The 16,744-nt window shown below is 59.9% G+C and overlaps 1 protein-coding gene and 1 long non-coding RNA gene across 7 annotated transcripts in view; one reads left to right on the forward strand and one right to left on the reverse strand.

Annotated features, from left to right (window-relative positions):
* The window catches only part of ZBTB17 (zinc finger and BTB domain containing 17), a 32,437-nt gene that overhangs the window by 1,485 nt on the left and 14,208 nt on the right, over positions 1-16,744 (reverse strand). For 3 of the 6 annotated variants that reach the window (XM_023258170.2, XM_045035140.1, XM_045035139.1), the window contains exons 3-12: positions 4,700-4,906; positions 3,492-3,680; positions 2,736-2,876; positions 2,333-2,458; positions 1,603-1,841; positions 1,349-1,491; positions 965-1,265; positions 558-645; positions 339-455; positions 74-236 (exon numbers count right to left, since the gene is read on the reverse strand). In XM_023258170.2, the coding sequence (XP_023113938.2) occupies positions 74-236; positions 339-455; positions 558-645; positions 965-1,265; positions 1,349-1,491; positions 1,603-1,841; positions 2,333-2,458; positions 2,736-2,876; positions 3,492-3,680; positions 4,700-4,904 (1,712 nt within the window). In that variant the 5' untranslated portion in view covers positions 4,905-4,906. Of the gene's footprint in view, positions 1-73; positions 237-338; positions 456-557; positions 646-964; positions 1,266-1,348; positions 1,492-1,602; positions 1,842-2,332; positions 2,459-2,735; positions 2,877-3,491; positions 3,681-4,699; positions 4,907-5,356; positions 6,466-16,744 lie in introns of those variants that run through there. The other 3 variants (XM_023258168.2, XM_023258169.2, XM_023258171.2) reach the window with 3 other exon arrangements.
* On the forward strand, positions 6,550-11,273 carry LOC123379483. The gene is made up of 2 exons (XR_006583944.1): positions 6,550-6,968; positions 8,231-11,273. It is a non-coding gene; the product is annotated as an uncharacterized LOC123379483 (long non-coding RNA).

The following is a 16,744-nucleotide window of genomic DNA, read 5'->3' on the forward strand; positions in this document are numbered from 1 at the left end:
CTACGCCCGGGGCCGGGCAGCCGTCCACCCAGTTCCCGACTGAGCTCTAGGTTCGCTTCCTGACCCCCTTCACCGTGCAGGGCGCCGGGCATGGGAGGGACGGGCGGGGCAGGACCTCTTGCCGCAGCGCTCGCAGACGTAGGGCTTCTCGCCGGTGTGCTGGCGCACGTGCGCGATGAGGGAGCTGGCCTGGGTGAAGGCCTTGCCGCACATCACGCACTGGCACGGCTTCTCGCCTGGGGACAGGGGGAGGCGACGGGAGAAGGTGTCGGCGCCCGCTCCTCCCCGAGCGCCTTCCCCAGCCTCCGGGCGCCCGCCACCCGGCCCGGCCCGGCCACCTGTGTGGATGCGGACGTGCCGCTGCAGAGCGCCGGGGTCCGCGAACTGCCGCTGGCAGTGGATGCACACGTAGGGCTTCTCCCCGCTGTGGATCCGAAGGTGCCGCTTGAGGTTCCCTGCGGCGGGAGGCAGGAGGGCCCGCGTGAGCGCCGGCGGGGAGGGGGGGCGAGGAGCGGAGGGGCGTGACGCGAGGGCAGCCGGGGCAGCCCCGGCCCTACCTGAGGTGGTGAACTGCTTCCCACACTCTCGGCACTTGAGGGGCCCGTCCGCGATGTGGATCTTCAGGTGGGCCTTCAGATTCCCCACCTGCACCCAGGCAGGGGTCAGAGGGGGCCACCCCGCGCGACCGGCCTCGGCCACCCCTCCCGCCGGCGAACAAGGGATTCTCGGCCCTCTCCCGGGCCCTTGGACCACTCCGTCCTTCCTCGAGGCCCGTGGAATGTTCCAGGTCCCAGAGGCGGAAAGGGAAGACCACCCCCACCCCCGGCCCGGGTCTCTGGGGCCCGAGCCGCCACCCCCCGCCCCAGAGTCCCCGGCAGAGCGGTCAGAGCTTGGCCGGGGCAGGGCCCCGTCGGCTTCGGGCCCCGGCGCGGCCGGCCCTCCTCGCCGCTCCGTCGGCACGCACCTGGTTGAACTTCTTGTCACAGTGCGGGCACTTGTGCTCCTTGTCGGTGTCGTGGGTCTCCAGGTGGCGCATCTTGGAGGTGGGGTCGGAGAAGGAGCGGCCGCAGTAGTCGCACTGGTAGGGCTTCTCGCCGCTGTGCACCAGCTGGTGGCGCTTCAGGTTGCCCGACGTGGTGAACAGCTTGCCGCAGTCCCCGCAGCGGTAGCGCGCCTCGCCCGAGTGCCGCTTCTTGTGCAGGTTCAGCAGGCTGATGAGCCGGTAGCTCTTGCCGCACTCCTCGCAGCCGTACGGCTTCAGCGGGCTGGTGGTCACAGGGCGACAGGGAGAGGGGACGGTCGCTGGGCTCCCGGGGGCCGGGGCCCTGCGGGGGGGGGGGCGGCGTACCTGTGCGTCTTCTCGTGGGCCTTGCAGGCGGCCGGGTCCGAGAAGGCCTTGCTGCACTCCCGGCACGAGAAGGGCTTCTCGCCCGTGTGGATGCGGATGTGCCGCTTGAAGTTGCCCGTGTGCGTGAACTCCTTCCCGCAGTCCTGCAGGGCGCAGCGGGGGGCGGGCATCAGGGACTGCGGGGCCGCGAGGGTTGCGGGGGGAGGCGGGGGGGGGAGCGAGGGGGGGTGGGGGGAGCGAGGGGAGGGCCGCACCTCGCACTTGTGGATGACCGAGCCGTAGGCCTTGGACTCGGTGCGGTCGCCGTAGGTGCCCGAGCGCGGGCCCCGGGCCTCGGTGCCCAGCTCCTGGCCCGAGTCCGTGCTGGCAGACTCCTCGCTCTCCTCGGGGGGCTCCCCCTTCTCCAGCGGCGGCCCCTCTTCCTTGACCTCGGCGGCCGCTGCGCCTTCATCTTCCTGCTCTTCTCCTTTCCTGGCCGGCTCCACCTCCATTTCTGCCGGAGAAGGGTGGGCACTGAGGCGCTCGGGAGGGCCGGAAGGGGCCTCAGAGCCAGCGAAGCCCTCCCTGTGTGCGCAAGTCCCCCGCAGGGGCCAGCTCGGTGTGGCCACCACAGACAAGCGGCCCCGGTGCCGGCCGGGGAGAGGGCAGAGGATACTGCGGAGCAGGCCGCTCGCTGCTGGGAGGTGGGACTGGGCCTCCACCCCCGGGGAAGCCGGACTGACGGCACAGTGGGTGCGGGGGGGGCGGCCGGGACGCAGCAGCCACACTGAGGCTGCGTCAGCAACACGTCCGCGCCGAGAGAAGCCCAGCCGGGGTGCGCAACCGAGACAGCGGTCAGGAGTTGACAATGGCAAGACAGCCTCGGCCGAAGCTAAAGCCCGAGTCGGAGCAGGATCAGCTTGGGGGCTGGGGGGTGGGGGAAGGAGCCCTGGGGGACGGGGACGCGTGAGCGACGGCGGCCCGGCCGGGCTGGTGGCAGGGCACCTTGCTCCGAGCTCTCCGACAAGGCGGCCTCGGCCTCCGCAGCAGCCATGCTGCTCGTGGGGTCGGGTTTGGGCTCCACGGAGGGCGGCTCCCGGGGGGCGTCGGCCTTCTCGGTCTGCTCGGCACCTGGGTGGGGTGTGGGAACACCGAGGCTGCGTGAGGACCCTCCCTCCGGCAGCCGGATGGCTCCCCTGGACCAGGCCCCCGGGGAGTGGCTGTGGCCCGGCGCGGGGCGGGGGGTGCCGCACGTCCAAACTCAGGCTACTTGTGCCCGTGCTCTCGCTGCAGCAGGTGCCTTGGAGTGAACGGCTCTCCCAGCCCCAGGAGGCACCCCCCCAGGAGGCCGCTCACTGCCCCAGGGCCCAGGCTGCCGGGAGGTGCCAGACTCGGCGTCACAACTCACCGCTGGCCGTGCTCTCAGCCTGGCCGCCCCGCTCCTCCTTGGGCTCCCTGTCTGGGCCCGTGGGTGGACCGCTTCCGGCCGGGTCCGGCTCGCTCAGCACGGCAGCAGCCGCCTTTTCCTCTTTGGCTCTCTTGTCTCCTCCTGGAGATGGAACGGGACAGTCTTGCCATTTCCCACCACGCGCCCACCGCCTGGAGGGGTGAGGTGGCCCAGAACTTGCTGGCTCTTCCAGATCCTCCCTGGGGAGACATCTACATATTGGCTGACCAGACTGCTCATCGGGCACCCACTCCATGCCAGGCCACCGGCTGAGCACAGAATAAACAGTCCCGGCTGCTGCTTCCGCGGGGGCTCCGGCCCTGGTCAGGGAGCAGACCTCACACGCAAAGCAATACCGCCCATCAGAGCTCCGTGCTCAGGAGGGAGACGGGCTCTCCGCGAGGGGTACCACGAGAGCCTGGCCCACCCCTGGCGTCAGGGGGAAGGGCACGAGCAGGGAGAGCTGCTGGAGGAACGACCCCACGCGCAGGGGCCTGGGCCGAGCGCACCCCCAGCCGTCTGGAGCAGCAGAGCACACGGGAAGTGGGTAAAGGGGGGGGGGAGGGGTAGGCAGACGACAAGCCCCTCGGGAGGCCTTCCTGAGACTAGCACCCCGTGACACAGGCAGGGCCGGGCGAGGACGCTGAGGCCCAGAGAGTCAGAGACGGCACCCCAGCCAAAGCCACGTGTTCAGGAACAGCCTGGCCATAACCTCACCTTCCGTGGCTGAGGCCACCGTAGTCTCCCCGGGGCTGCCAGCGGGCTCGGCGAGGGACTTGAGGGCGTGGCAGGCCGTGACGATGTCCTGCATCTGCAGGAAGCTGGCCACAGCCAGCACGTCGTCCACGTTCTCAGGGCTCAGGCTCAGCTTGGCCGTGTACATAAACTCCAGCACCTGCCCGAGGCCTGCCAAGGACACAGACAGCCATCACGGACCTCGCGGGGCCTGGCTTTTCCAGCCGGCTCTGCCACTCCACTCGGTCGCAGGATCCAGGGATTTGGGAAAAGTGGAGTGGCGGGCCGCCATCCCCCCATCTCCCGTGCTGGCAGGTAGGCGGACAGCCTGGGGGTCCTCGGCCCAGACGGCGGCCTCCGAGATGAAGCACACCCGCACAGGGCAGGGGGTACGATGGCCGCCCTGCACGGGGGACAGCGGGGGTGAACGCCCACCCTGCACCAAGGACAGAGGGTGTGAACAGAGAACCGAGAGGAAAAACACCCGCCCTGCACAGAGGACCAGGGTGTAAACCCCTACCCTGCACAGAGGACGGCAGTGGGAACACCCCACCCCACCCCGCCCCCGCCAGGGTAAGCTCTGGCCAGCCGCTGCACCCTACCACTGGAGGGCGCCCCAACACGAAGGTGTCGGCACTGGCTTTCCTCAGGGCTCTGCCACGAAGTATCTGACCTCCAGGCCAGTCACCTGACCTCTTTGGGTCTCAGCTTCCGTACCGGTAAGATGGGGGCACGGCACTTTGCCCTGACCTTCCCATGGCGCGTCATGCGGTCCCGGGCCAGAGCCAAATCCAGGCCCCGTTCCTTCCTCAACTGCAAGGTTTCCCGACACCCCTCCCATCTCCATCATAGTTAGCACTGGAGTAGGGGTTCGGGACCGACTCAGCAATGGGAAGGGGTCGGGGGCTGAGAGCCCACCTGTTCTCTGTCCCTCTTGACGAGCCTGTCCTAGTTCACTCCGGCTGAGAGTGTATCAGGAGCCCTCCCTCGTCAGTTCTCCTCTTACCACCCGGCTCCCGGTCGAGAATGCGGTAGGAGCTTGGTGCCCATACACTCGTGGCAGCACCCGTGTGGGCGGCCTGGTGCACCTGACGCCTCGGAGGGGCCGCTCCCGGGAGGGCCGTGCGCGGCGCAGAGCCAGCCACGGCCCCCGACCCTCACGGAGCCTGGCCCTGGACCCAACGGGGTACCTGCCGCGTTACTGATGTCCAGGTGCACCACGTCCTTCTGGTCCACGAAGAGCATCTTGAAGTACTCGCTGCAGGCCGCCAGCACTGCTTTATGGGCCTTGAAGTCAACACCGTCCACCACAAAAGTGCAGTCACACAGAAGCCCCAGCTGCCGCTGCTGGTTCAGCTGCTCCAAGACGTGCTGGCTGTGCTGGGGAAAGTCCATGGCTGGGGAGAGCCAAAGGGCCTTTGCGTTAGCACAGAGACAGGGGGCCAGCCAGCCTGACAGCTGCCCCCCCAAATTCCCAGGTGAGAAATGAGGGGGAGATGGGGAGAATTCAAACAAATCCACAAGGGGTAAAATCACTCCAGACTTCCTCTGCAAGCCAAGACTCCTAGAGCCCCGGGTTTACTGGCCAGCAAAGTTCCCAACCACAAGCATGGAGGGACCAACACAAAACGGCCACCTTTGTGTTCTGCCAGGTAACAAAAATTAAAAAAAAAAAATCAAAAAACAAACACAAAACACAGATTACGGTGAGCATTTAAGAAAAAGACATGGTCAGTTTAACATTTTTTTTTTATGAAAACAACACATGACATAATTTTAGAAAAAAAGGACAGATCTTTCAATTCGATACATTTGGCCTTATGAAAACCTTTCTACTTTGTTCTTACTTTTCCCATTCTGCCACGCACAGGTGACAGATGTCTCATCACCCGGCATTTCAGCAACGGACCCTCTCCCGCTGCACCCACAGGGCTCTGGCAAAGTCCAGGAGAGAGGGATCTCTCTCTCCCTCTCCCTCTCTCTCTCTCTGATTCACAGGCTCAGGAAACGACATAAAGTCCTCTGCCTCCAGAACCGTCTCCAGGCTGTCCCCGGAGGAGGAATAGCTCTGGCCCTGACCCCAAGAGCTGCTGGGCTGGCTGCAGTTTCTCTGCCAGAGGCCTCACACAAAGGCCTGGAAATCCCGTAACAGTCTCAAGCGAAAATGCTCAGAAAAATTCCATGGCCCGGCGCCCAACAATCACGAACTACCACAGGCCGTGACTAAATAAGTATCTAAAGCAGCCCTCTCCTCCCCAGCAGCACCGCACCGGAGTCAGTCTCAAGACCAGCATTTTATAGGGAAAGCAGCGGGCCCTCAGTTCAAGAAAGACCCAACTTCAAAATAAAAGTCAACGCCCCGCTCCTGGGACCGCATCACGTTGATCCACCAGGACCAGGCTGTCGGTGCCCTGGCCCGGCATCTGAGGTCTGGGTCTGCTCGGAGCTGCCCCCGGGCTGTTTCCGGGCAGGTGAGAATGACACTTTGGGGGCTCCCAGCCCCCAGGGTGCAGCAGCCCCTCACTGGCTCCTGCTGTTCAGTTAAATCAGCCTCCTGGGGGTGAGTCACCGGTGCTGCTGCAGCCGCAGTGACCATGTATGGCGGTCGGGCCGCCGCGAGGCGCCACGAGGAAAGCCACGCCCCCACACGAGGGGCTTAGCCAGCGCAGATCAGCCCCGAAGGACCAGAAGCCCACCCACCCTGTGGTGTCTGGAAACGGTTCAGAAGCGGGGCCACGTATTTGCAAAGCTGGGGGAAGTCACCGCGCGGCAGGCGGGGCTCCAAGGGGTAAGGGGGGGATGTGGCAGTGGCAACACACTGCGCCCCACGTGCCAGCCATCCTCTGAGCCACGAGTTCAGAGAAGCTGTTGCTGGGGACCCAGAAACACCCTTTCCCTCCCTCCGACGTCCCCAGGACGGTCCTTTGGTCCCAGCCTCCACACACAAGCTCCCAGACAGAGCCACGGCTTCTCGCTTCTCCGTTCCGTCGCGGTGCCAATGGCTGGAGCAGTCAGCCATTCCCAGTCAGCATTCCCAGTCAGCAGGGAAGCGCCAGGAGCCAGCCCTGGAGTCCAGAGGGGAGGCCTTCGGCGTCCGCTGAGCAACCCGCTCTGGAGCCAAGCCGGCCAGCAGCAGCAGGGAGCCACCAAAGCAAAGGCCACGGCTGACACGCGACACCTGTGAAGGCATCCTTCTCTGTCTTTAATCTCTGGGAAAAGCGGGGAAGGAAGGTGTCTGCTTTCTCCAGAAACCTTTCTGTTTCTGGAGAACACGGACAAGGACCAATGTCCAGTCCGCGGGTTAAACACCTAGGCCAGGGCGCTCAGGCCTAGCATCTGAAAGCAGTTCAGTCCAGGCCCGGCATACGTGGAACCAAAGGCGGGCGGCAAGGAGAGGCCTGGGCCAGCTCACCCGTACAGCTGTCCTCTCACGACAGAAAAAGGCACTTGAGCAGACAGGTGAGTGCGTGGGAGCACGGGCGGCCCCCGAGCCCCAGTCACCAGTCGCTGCCTGTGTCCTCTGAGGCCCAGGTGAAGCGCGTCTGGAGAGAAGGGAGGACAACCAGAGGCCTAGGGGGCAGATGTTCCATCAGCTTCAGGGTAAGCCCATTCGGAGCTCCCTCACCTTCGCCAGCAGCCAAGCCGAAAACTGAGCTGGGAGGAAGGGTCTCCCAGGTACACAAACCACCAGGGGGCATCAGCTGACACCCCCCCCCCCACCCACCCACCCCCGAGGCACAGAGCTGGTCCCAGGGCCCTCGCCCTCCAGCTTGGAACGCGACCTAACTTGCTGCGAAAGTAAACCTGAGAAGAGACTCCCGGCCAACAGGGTGGAAGGGGCCGATCAGTCCGGGGTGTCAGGGCACCCGAGGCCGCGAGGAGCCATCGTGCTGCCATACGGCCTCAGCTTCCAGGGAAAGGGCACGAAGCAGGCTCTCCTGGGGCTGGACATGGGGGGTGGGCAGGGGCTTTCATTTCAGAGGCTGTGGGGGGGCCAGTAAAGGTCCCGGGAGAGGGTGGCTGGTGGCCCGGTACCTCCAGTGTCCCCCACCCCCAGGAGAGCAGAGGTGCCCATGGGGAACGTCCCCTCCCCAACGCTAAGCACGCTCTTCCGCTGCCAGCTGCCGCCCAGAAGCGGGCTCCTCCCCAAACACGGGTGTGGGGGTCTCCAGAGTCCTCCGCAGCTGTCCCAAAGCTGCCCCAACAGAGAAACACTCCTAAAGGGCACCTGGTCTGACAAAATCAAAGAAAGAAAAGGAAGAGAGAAAAGGGGAGAGGATGAGAGAGGAAGCAGCGAAAGAAACGGGGAGTGTGAGGGGGCAGGACAAGGAAGGAAGAGAAAGAAGGCGGCGCCGGCCACAGGCCCGAGAAGCCAGGCTCACAAGCCCAGTCCTGCCATCAGCCCCGGGGAGGGCGAGCGCAGCCGTGGGGGCTCGGGCCCAGCGGGGGTGCCCACAGGCAGGCCACAACCCGCCCCCCCCAGATGGGGCTCAGAGGCCCCCAGCTGCCTCCACCAGCTGGCCCAGCCTGCTAGAAAGCTCCACCAGCCCCTGTCTCCTCAAGGTGATGTGGCGAGCAGGTGAGGGGCCAGCTGGCCGGGCCCTTCCCTCGGAGGGGCTGAGCGAGAACAGGGGCACCAGAGGTGGCAAGAAATGCTCTAGAATGATCACGGCAGTCCTCCCACTGTGTCCTGTTTCCTCTTTTACGCTCCACGGAGACAGGACCCCACCGCAATCCGGCCAGGTTTAGAGGCTCCAGGAAGAGGTGAGGGCGTGGAGACCCCGCACCTGCCTGGGCCGCACAGCCACATGCGTGGGTCCCGCGGGCCCGGGGGGCTGTCCACCCCCATGCACACTCGGAGTCACCGTCTGAGGAGAGACCTGAAATGGTACAAGAGCAACAGCCCAGCCGCCTCTGGTCACCAGCGTCAGTGCTCGAGTGCGGTTCCCCCAGCCCCTGGCCGGCTCTGCGATGCCTTCGCCCAGGCCAAAGTGTGCGGGCCCCTGCTGCCTTCTTTCTCCTTGCTTTCGAGAGATAAAGGTGGGCCTTAGAGAAAACTACTAGAAGACCCCAAGAGCTTCGAACTAGAGAAAATGCAAACAGAACAGAGCCCACAAAGTCCTCACGTTAGATGTAAAAGCTGAAGCCCCAAACCGGCACCCGACTGGCCCACTCAAGAAACTGGCCTGACCTTCCACTCACTCACTGCACTCGGGCACCTTCCCCAGGACGTCACCAGCTGCTCTGTGGCTATCCCTGCGGAACGGGGCCGACTTCCCAGGCTCTGGGGACAGCCACCAACCTGGCTGGACGTACAGCCCCGGCCCGCCCCACAAGGAATTCATTCGGGGATGAAAAGGGACCTGGAGAGCGCCTGCAGCATGATTCCCAACAGGCCCGACTAAGCGACCGGACACGGACGGACGGCGTGGGCACCCTTCTCAGGAAGGCCACCAACCGCTCCCCCTGTGCCAGAAGATTCCAGCTGCAGGTGGGGGCCCTGTGATGACTCTCACCACGAGGCAGGGACTGTGCCTGCTGGAGGGACAAGACGCATGGAGGGGCCTCCAGAGGAGGCCCTGGCTGACAGTAGTATGAGAGAACTTTCCTGGACCTTCCAGGCCAGCTATTAAACGGTCACATGAACGACCTCAACGCCTCATGGAACAAAAGAAACTGCCCAGTCAACCCCCAACATCGGGAGAAGTAACAAACTGCCAATAGTTGAAGTCACTGAGTTTCAAGGTGGTTGCTCCCAGCGAGGGAGAGCGGACCCAGCTGGCAAAACCGTGAAGGCAGGGAGTACCAGAACACCCAGGAAGATGGTTCTGTCCGGATGGCAGGAGGGGCAAGCAGAGGTCTTCTGAGACCCTGAGAGCATTCCGTCTCTTTACTTGGACACACCTAGATGTATTATCTAAATCACACACACACAATCCATATACTTCCGTACGGTACCATTTCTCCAAAGCTGACACAATTTTCAGTAAGAAAAGAGAGAGGGACAGGTGCCACACTCAAGCCTGCAGAGATGGGGTTATTTCCAAGCACGCTCCTGGCCTCTCTCACTGGGTGTCCGTCAGGTTTCAGCGGACTCGAGTGGGGTGCGCGGGGGGCTGGCCACGGCAAACACGGTCCCTCCCGTTCCCCCAGTTCCCAAACATCCGCAAGCAGATGAGGCCATAAGAAGGGCTTCTCCTTGGGTGGTGAAATGCAAGCAATTCAACAAAATCTGGACCCCAAGTCCCCACGCCCCCGCCCCCACCCACGACGAAATGGCATTCACGACGTCTCTTCAACACGCGCACGGCACCACCCGACCACCTGAGAACTAAGAACACGGCCGCTCTGAGAGTCAAGTTCCGCACCGCGGCCTCCGGGACTCCAGGAGGCGAGAGGCAGTTCAGCACCGCGGCCACAGGGCCTCTGGGGTCGGGCCAGGTGGGACCCGAGTCCAGCTTCTGCCACCCACCACACCAGCCGGGCGTCTCCAGCAAAGCTCCTCCCCTGGCAAAACGGGGCCAGTGGGACCACTTCCCACGTGTGCTACAGGCTTACAGGAGATAAATGTAAGCACAGCACCTGTACAGTGCCTGACATACGGTAAACACTCAGAAACGAACGCTACCAGGAAAGAAAGATGCAAACTATGGCTGTATTTTTAGGTCGAAGATCGTATCAGATGGTTTCTACATATCCTTTTATGCCGGGTACCTTGGGTGCACCCGGTAACTATTTAGTGACTTGACCTTGTTAGGAAGTTGTAATCGTAACCCATTATTCTTTCTAAAAGCAATCTGGAAAAATCCCAGAGCCCAATTAACATTAAGAGAGGGAGGGCGTGAAGGGAGGAGCACTGGGCCAGAACCATCCAGAGCTACTTTCTCTGTGGGGGAAGCACTTTATATTGAACAACTGCTCTGTTAAGCCCCACGGGTGCTGCCGGGCGAAGGCTGGAGCACCTGCCCACAGCCCTAAGTGGGTCCACACAGCACCGCCCCATCTCAGAGTCAAAGGGGCACCTGTCAAACGTGAAATATTACCCGGGTTATTAGCAAGCACCGAACTGCACGCAGAGGGAAGCCACCAAGCCAGGAAACAACTGGCCTACCGCGAGGAGACGCTGGCCTTGAGAAACAGCAGTCCCCAGCTCCCAGAACACAACGTGCCCGGGTGCAGGCCCGGACGTGACACAGCCGTGTCATGTCCGGGGGCAGGTAAGAGGGATCACCCTTCAGCTTCCAGTCGCTCGGCATTCCAGATCTTCTAGAAACACAGGTAGATCCCGTCTACAGCTGGGCGCACACAAACTCAGGCCAAAGACATGGAAGGTCACAGCAGGCCAGCCTTGTAACTGTGAGACCTGCCGGCCCAGCCCGCCCACCCACCCGCCCAGTGTGACGAGCTGTCCCTTTCAGCACAACATGGCAGAGGGGCAGATGCCAACAAAACCAGCTCTTCTAGCACCTTCCTCTTTGCCCGGCAAGGACGGCTCTGATATTAAGCTTGTGTTTCTCAAACTTTTAAAAATCAATTTCCCCTTTAGGGTGAACACACAAACGGACTCGGCCCTTCCCAACAGGCCCAGATTCTGATACTTCATCTTCCACTGGGTAATGGCCCCACTCTGAAAATCAACTGCTGCTGTCTACACGTTCCCACCAGCCAAGATTCAGTAGCATTTTCTTTGAAGTCCGTGTGACAAAAAAAACCACGGATTTTTAAAACTCTAAAAATAATACCTAAATATAAAGTTAAATTGTACAACTGCCTCTGCTTTTCAAATTCTACAACCCCCGTTATCTCGAACACTTAACCACGCTTCTGAAGAGGGAACAGGCATCCCCTTCCCTGACCCCCGATGGAGCCCACCGCTCCAGGAATGTGGCCCGGTGGGAAGGTTGGCCGGCCCTGAGGAAAGGGCTGTCCCAGATCCCGGCGTGCCCATGCCAGTTCAGAATCCATCATGCTACGACCTGCTCTGGGCACTCTTAAGAGCTTGACAGAGGGTGAGTTAAGGGCCTTGCTTCCAAAAAAGACAAAATCAGAATATGTGAGACTTGGTGGCATTTTATCATTCTCCCAACACACCCCCCGGCCCCTCCACCCCAATACTCCCCGAGCACTGACATAGCCTGAAACAAGGCTGCTACTTTGCCTGGCCTCCCCTGGTTTAATAAACCCACTGCTGGGTGGGACAGACTGACTTCCTCCTCACAGCTGTTGACAGCACTGACCCCAGGACCTTGGCATCACATGATTACAAATCAAGTCAGGGAAGAGGCCTGTATAGAGAGGTAGGTGATTCCTGGCCTTTTTTTTTTTTTTTAATGTTTATTTTGAGAGAGCATGCACACACGCAAGTGGGGGATGGGGATGGACAGAGAGAGGGAGACAGAGAATAGCAAGCAGGCTCCACGCTATAAATGCACAGCCCGAAGCCACAAACCATGAGCTCATGGTCTGAGCTGAAATCAAGAGTCAGAAGCCCAACTGACTGAGCTGCCCAGGCGCTCCTATTCCTGGACTTTTTGAGTGTGACTTACTCAAGGTCAAATATTCTGAGGACCCTCATGAGATGATAATCGTACTTCCGGTGCTTGTTAATGGAGAAAATAATAGACAAAAACCACTATGAAAAATCATTTCCCTCCTACTAATCACAACAGCATCTCTGTGCATTTGAGAGGTCGTAAGAATGAGAAATCTCCTTCAATATACAGAGAACCGGGGGGGCGGGGGGGGAGGCACAATACAGCTGCGTGGCTACCTAACTATCACCTTCCCCTCTAAGGGTCCTCAGCCCCTAAATCGGGAAACAGACCCAGAGACAACAGCCTTTCACAGACACTGGAGGAGTGCCTGCTCACTACATTAGAGCTACGAGGCCTCGGGGGAGGGCGGGTAATAAATATGATACACAATCTCACGTGTTAAGTGTTGTGAAGAAGGCGCAAGAAGATGAGGAGACGAGAGGCAGAGGCTGTTTCATATTTAAGAAAACAGTCAAGGAAGGCCTCTCTGAGGAGGTGACGTTTAAGCCAAGACCTGAATGAAGTGGAAGAGAAAGCCACGTTGTTGCCGTAGAAGCCCAGAGACTGTTGCAGGAACAAGGAAGAGTAAACCCAAAGGCCCTGAGACAGGCATGACCTTGACAAAGGGGCTGGGTGCCTGGAAAGGAGGAAGCTGGGGGGGGGGGGGCACGGGGCGGGCAGCGGCAGAGGCAGAGATCACTCAGGTTGATGAGAGGCAAGTCGGGCTTTGGAGTTTCTTCTAAGTGCACTGGGCGCCCCAGGGGACCGGGTGCAGAGGGGCGTGAAGGAGGCAGGAGGGGACAGAGGAACAGCAGGGAGGCAGGGAGAGGCAAGCAATGGAGGCCCCGCACCCAGGCAGGCGAGGCGGTGGGATCAGGAAGCTGTTTGGTAGAGACCACAGTCAGCTGATGCCAGGAAAGAAAGGAGTCAAGGAGGACTCTAAGTTGTTCTCTGAGAAACTGGCCGAGTGCTGGGGGCATTCCCTGAGGCGACGAGCGAGGCTGGTGTACCGGCTGAGACGGCCACAGGAGGGCCGGTGGTGACAGACACAGGACCAGGGCGGACCGGGGTCCCCACGGGAGCACATACTGGACAAAGAAGAGGAGACACCAGCAGATTCAGATCAAAGGATGTGCAAATGAATCCTGGCTCCAGTCTTGCCAGGGTGGCCTCAGGCAAGCTTCTCCGGGTTCTAGGCTGCTCACCCATTCACCAGGAAAACCACCACACCACTGTGAGGGCTAAAGACACAACACAGGGGTGCCTGGGTGGTTCGGTCAGGTAAGCGTCCAACTCTTGGTTTTGGCTCAGGTCAAGATCTCGTGGTTTGTGAGTTCGAGCCCCGCGTCGGGCTCCGCGCTGACCGTGCGGAACCTGCTTGGGACTCTCTCTCCCCCTTTCTCTCTCTCTGCCCCTCCCCCACAGGGCACTCGTACTCTCTCTCTCTCAAAAATAAACTTTAAAAAAGAGAGACAGAGAAATAACAGGTCATACTGCGCAAATACAGGCAAAGGTAGAATCAAATATTACATCTTTTTTTTTTTAAGTTTATTTATTTTGAGAGAGAGACAGCATGAGCGGGGGAGGGGGAGAGGGGGGGAGAGGGGGAGAGAGGGGGAGAGAGGGGGAGGGGGGGGAGAGGGGGAGAGGGGGGAGAGGGGGAGGGAGGGGGGAGAGGGGGAGGGAGGGGGGAGAGGGGGAGGGAGGGGGAGGGAGAGAGGGAGAATCCCAAGCAGGCTCTGCACTGCCCACGCAGGGCTCAAACCCACAAAAACAGGAGATCATGACCTGAGCTGAAACCGAGAGTCAGACGCTTGACTAAGCCACCCAAGCACCCCATTTCTCTTAACACAGATCTGTGACTGATACACAGTTGAACAAAAAGGGGAAAAAATGAATTAAAACAAACCAAACCAGGTTATCCCAAGCGAACCCCCTTTGCCATTGAGGCACACGGCTCCTCTCCACAGCAGGGGGACAGAGAGGAGGGAGCCACGGCCTGGTCCAACGTGACAAAAGGGCACTCGGGTCTCGGCCGTTGTGTCCATCTGGCTTCAAACTTCTGCTGTGAGGCCTCTGTTACTGTGTCTCTTCGGCAGAAAGCCTGAGGCGGGTCGCCCACTGAGGTTAACACGGTTGGATTCGGGGGTCTAACCTTCACATGTGGTGGCCGAGGGGACAGCGTAGCAAACTTACACTTGAAACCAACCGCAGAGGACTGCCCAGTGCAGGTGACCTGATGGGAGCTGGCGGCCCCCCCCCCCCCCCCGGGAACAAGGTCAGGCCTAGGCGCCCACCTTCAAGGACCTTTCACCGGGGAGAAGGTTCTAGACCCCGTCGCCATCCTCTGCTGAGTTCTGAAGGGGTGCCACAGGAGGATACGGTACCTGGTCACAGCCAACAAGACACACGAACAAAGGCAAGAAGGATGTTCAGAGAAGAGGACAGCATACGCAACGGGGTGCGTTCAGGAGAAAAACTGGTGCGCGGGCTCGGGACCGGGTGGGGGAGGGACAGCACCCCTCAGCATCCCAAGAGAAACGACTGAGTGGAAAACGTGGTGAGAAATGCAGCTGGAGGGACAGGCCGGGGCCAGGCACACAGGGCCGTGCCCACCATGCCAGGACCTCGCGTTCATGCCTGGCCGTCGGGAGCCTTGCCGGGGGTTGGAGCAAGGGGGGGCCACGGGGAGGTTCACATTTCTGAAAGGTCACTCTGGCTGCATCAGTAGGGAGAACAGACTCCAAGAGGAAGGGCCAGAAGCAGAAAAAGCAGTTAGAAAGTCCCACAGTGCTGGACCCTTGGGATGGGAAAAATGAGGCAATGTCACCCCCAGCTGGCACCAGGAGGGTGCACACATTCACGCGGACCTTTCAGGGCAACCCGTGCAAATGGCCTGCCCATTAAACATTGTAACATCCTTTGAAAAATGTTGAGTACCTCTTCTCGGAGCGGCTCAAAGTCCCTTGACACACTCGGAACTTGACCCTTCCTAGGGGAAGCCGGGCCGTGAGGTCTGTGCAAAACCATCAGCCCAGGCTGTGATCCTCGCTCATATGTCACCGGAAGTACAAGACACAGGGGAGGGGCCCTCGGAGGAGCAGGGCAAGGGCGGGAAGGAGCTGTACTTGCCAGGGCACATCCTTTCTGCATTCTCTTTTACCACTTCTAAATGTTAGCCATTAACAAAGCCAAACCAAGTAAAAAAAAGGAAGAAGGAAGGAAGGAGAAAGACAGTGTCCACAATGCCTGAGCGCCTTCATTTCTCTTTACTATAAAACCTCTAAGACGTTTTCTACGAGACCTGGTGACTCAAAACTTCTCAACGGGAAAACATTTCTCATAGGGGAAATGGAAAATTATGGTAATTTGCACAACGAATGTGTCACCCGAGAAATCTTTATGAGCAGAAATTCCTTACGGGGACAAAAGTGAAAATCCCCTAGAAGAGCAGCCGGCGGCCTTTGCCAGGTGCGGCCGAGCCGCTCGGACGCCGTGATGACCTTCCAGAGAGGCTCACACGCAGCTCTGCGTGCGGCCTCAGGGACTCGCCGGACCCCTGGCCCCAGTCACCCCCTCCTGCCTCGGCATCAAACCAAAGCGGGCCGAGCACCTCGGGTTCCTTTCTTGAAATGGGGAGGATGATGATACAAGTTCCCGCTGCATAACGCAGCTGCCGGCGACCATCATTCCAGCTGCACGTGAACCCACGCTAGCGATACCGAAGGAGAAAGGGGAATCTGATGCCAACTTCTTCTAAAAGAAGATGTGAAATCTCACCAGGCCCCCATGAAATGAAAGACCAGGAAAAGGCCCTGCAAATGGCAATGCTTATTCCGCTCAACAGTAACTGAAACACAGGCTGCAGTGCTCATCCTTGATGGCAAAAGTCACCTACCTGCTCTCTGCAAAGAACACGATGATTCTGGAGGAACACCGGGGCTTTCATCGAGAAAGCAGGTAGAACATGACAATTCCAAAGGAAGGATTAGTTGTCCCATGATACTAGTCAGGGTCGGGACCCAAGCCAAAAAGAAAAAGGAAGTTGAGTACCAACTGTTTGGGAGTGGATGTATTCGGACTTCAACGTAGCACATGCATTTCACGTGACTTTTCCTCGGCTTGTTTCCTCACTAGGATTCGTGACTGCTAAGATCCCTTCTAGTGTGAAGATTTAATAAATGTTGAATAAATGCTTTCACCAATAAGACTGCCAGATGACAAATGTATAACAGATACCAAGCGAGCGACAAAAATGAGACCGTAACCCAGCACTGAGCAGACTTTCATTTAAAACTCCCTATATGGGGCACCTGGGTGGCTCAGTCAGTTAAGCGTCCGACTTTGGCTCAGGTCACGATCTCGCAGTCCATGAGTTCAAGCCCCGCATCGGGCTCTGTGCTGACTGCTCAGAGCCTGGAGCCTGTTTCAGATTCTGTGTCTCCCTCTCTCTCTGACCCTCCCCTGTTCATGCTCTGTCTCTCTCTGTCTCAAAAATAAATAAACGTTAAAAAGAAAAAATTTAAAAAAAAAAAAAAACAAAAAACTTTCCCTATATTGGAGGACGCCTGGGTGGCTCAGTCTGTTGAGCATCTGACTTTGGCTCAGGCCATGAGTTTGCAGTTCGTGGGTTCGAGCCCTTCATCGGGCTCTGTGCTGTCAGCGCAGAACCTGCTTTGGATCCTCTGTCTTCCTCCCTCT

This window comes from Felis catus, chromosome C1 (genome assembly GCF_018350175.1).
Source record: "Felis catus isolate Fca126 chromosome C1, F.catus_Fca126_mat1.0, whole genome shotgun sequence".
In the NCBI taxonomy this organism is placed as follows: Eukaryota; Metazoa; Chordata; class Mammalia; order Carnivora; family Felidae; genus Felis; species Felis catus.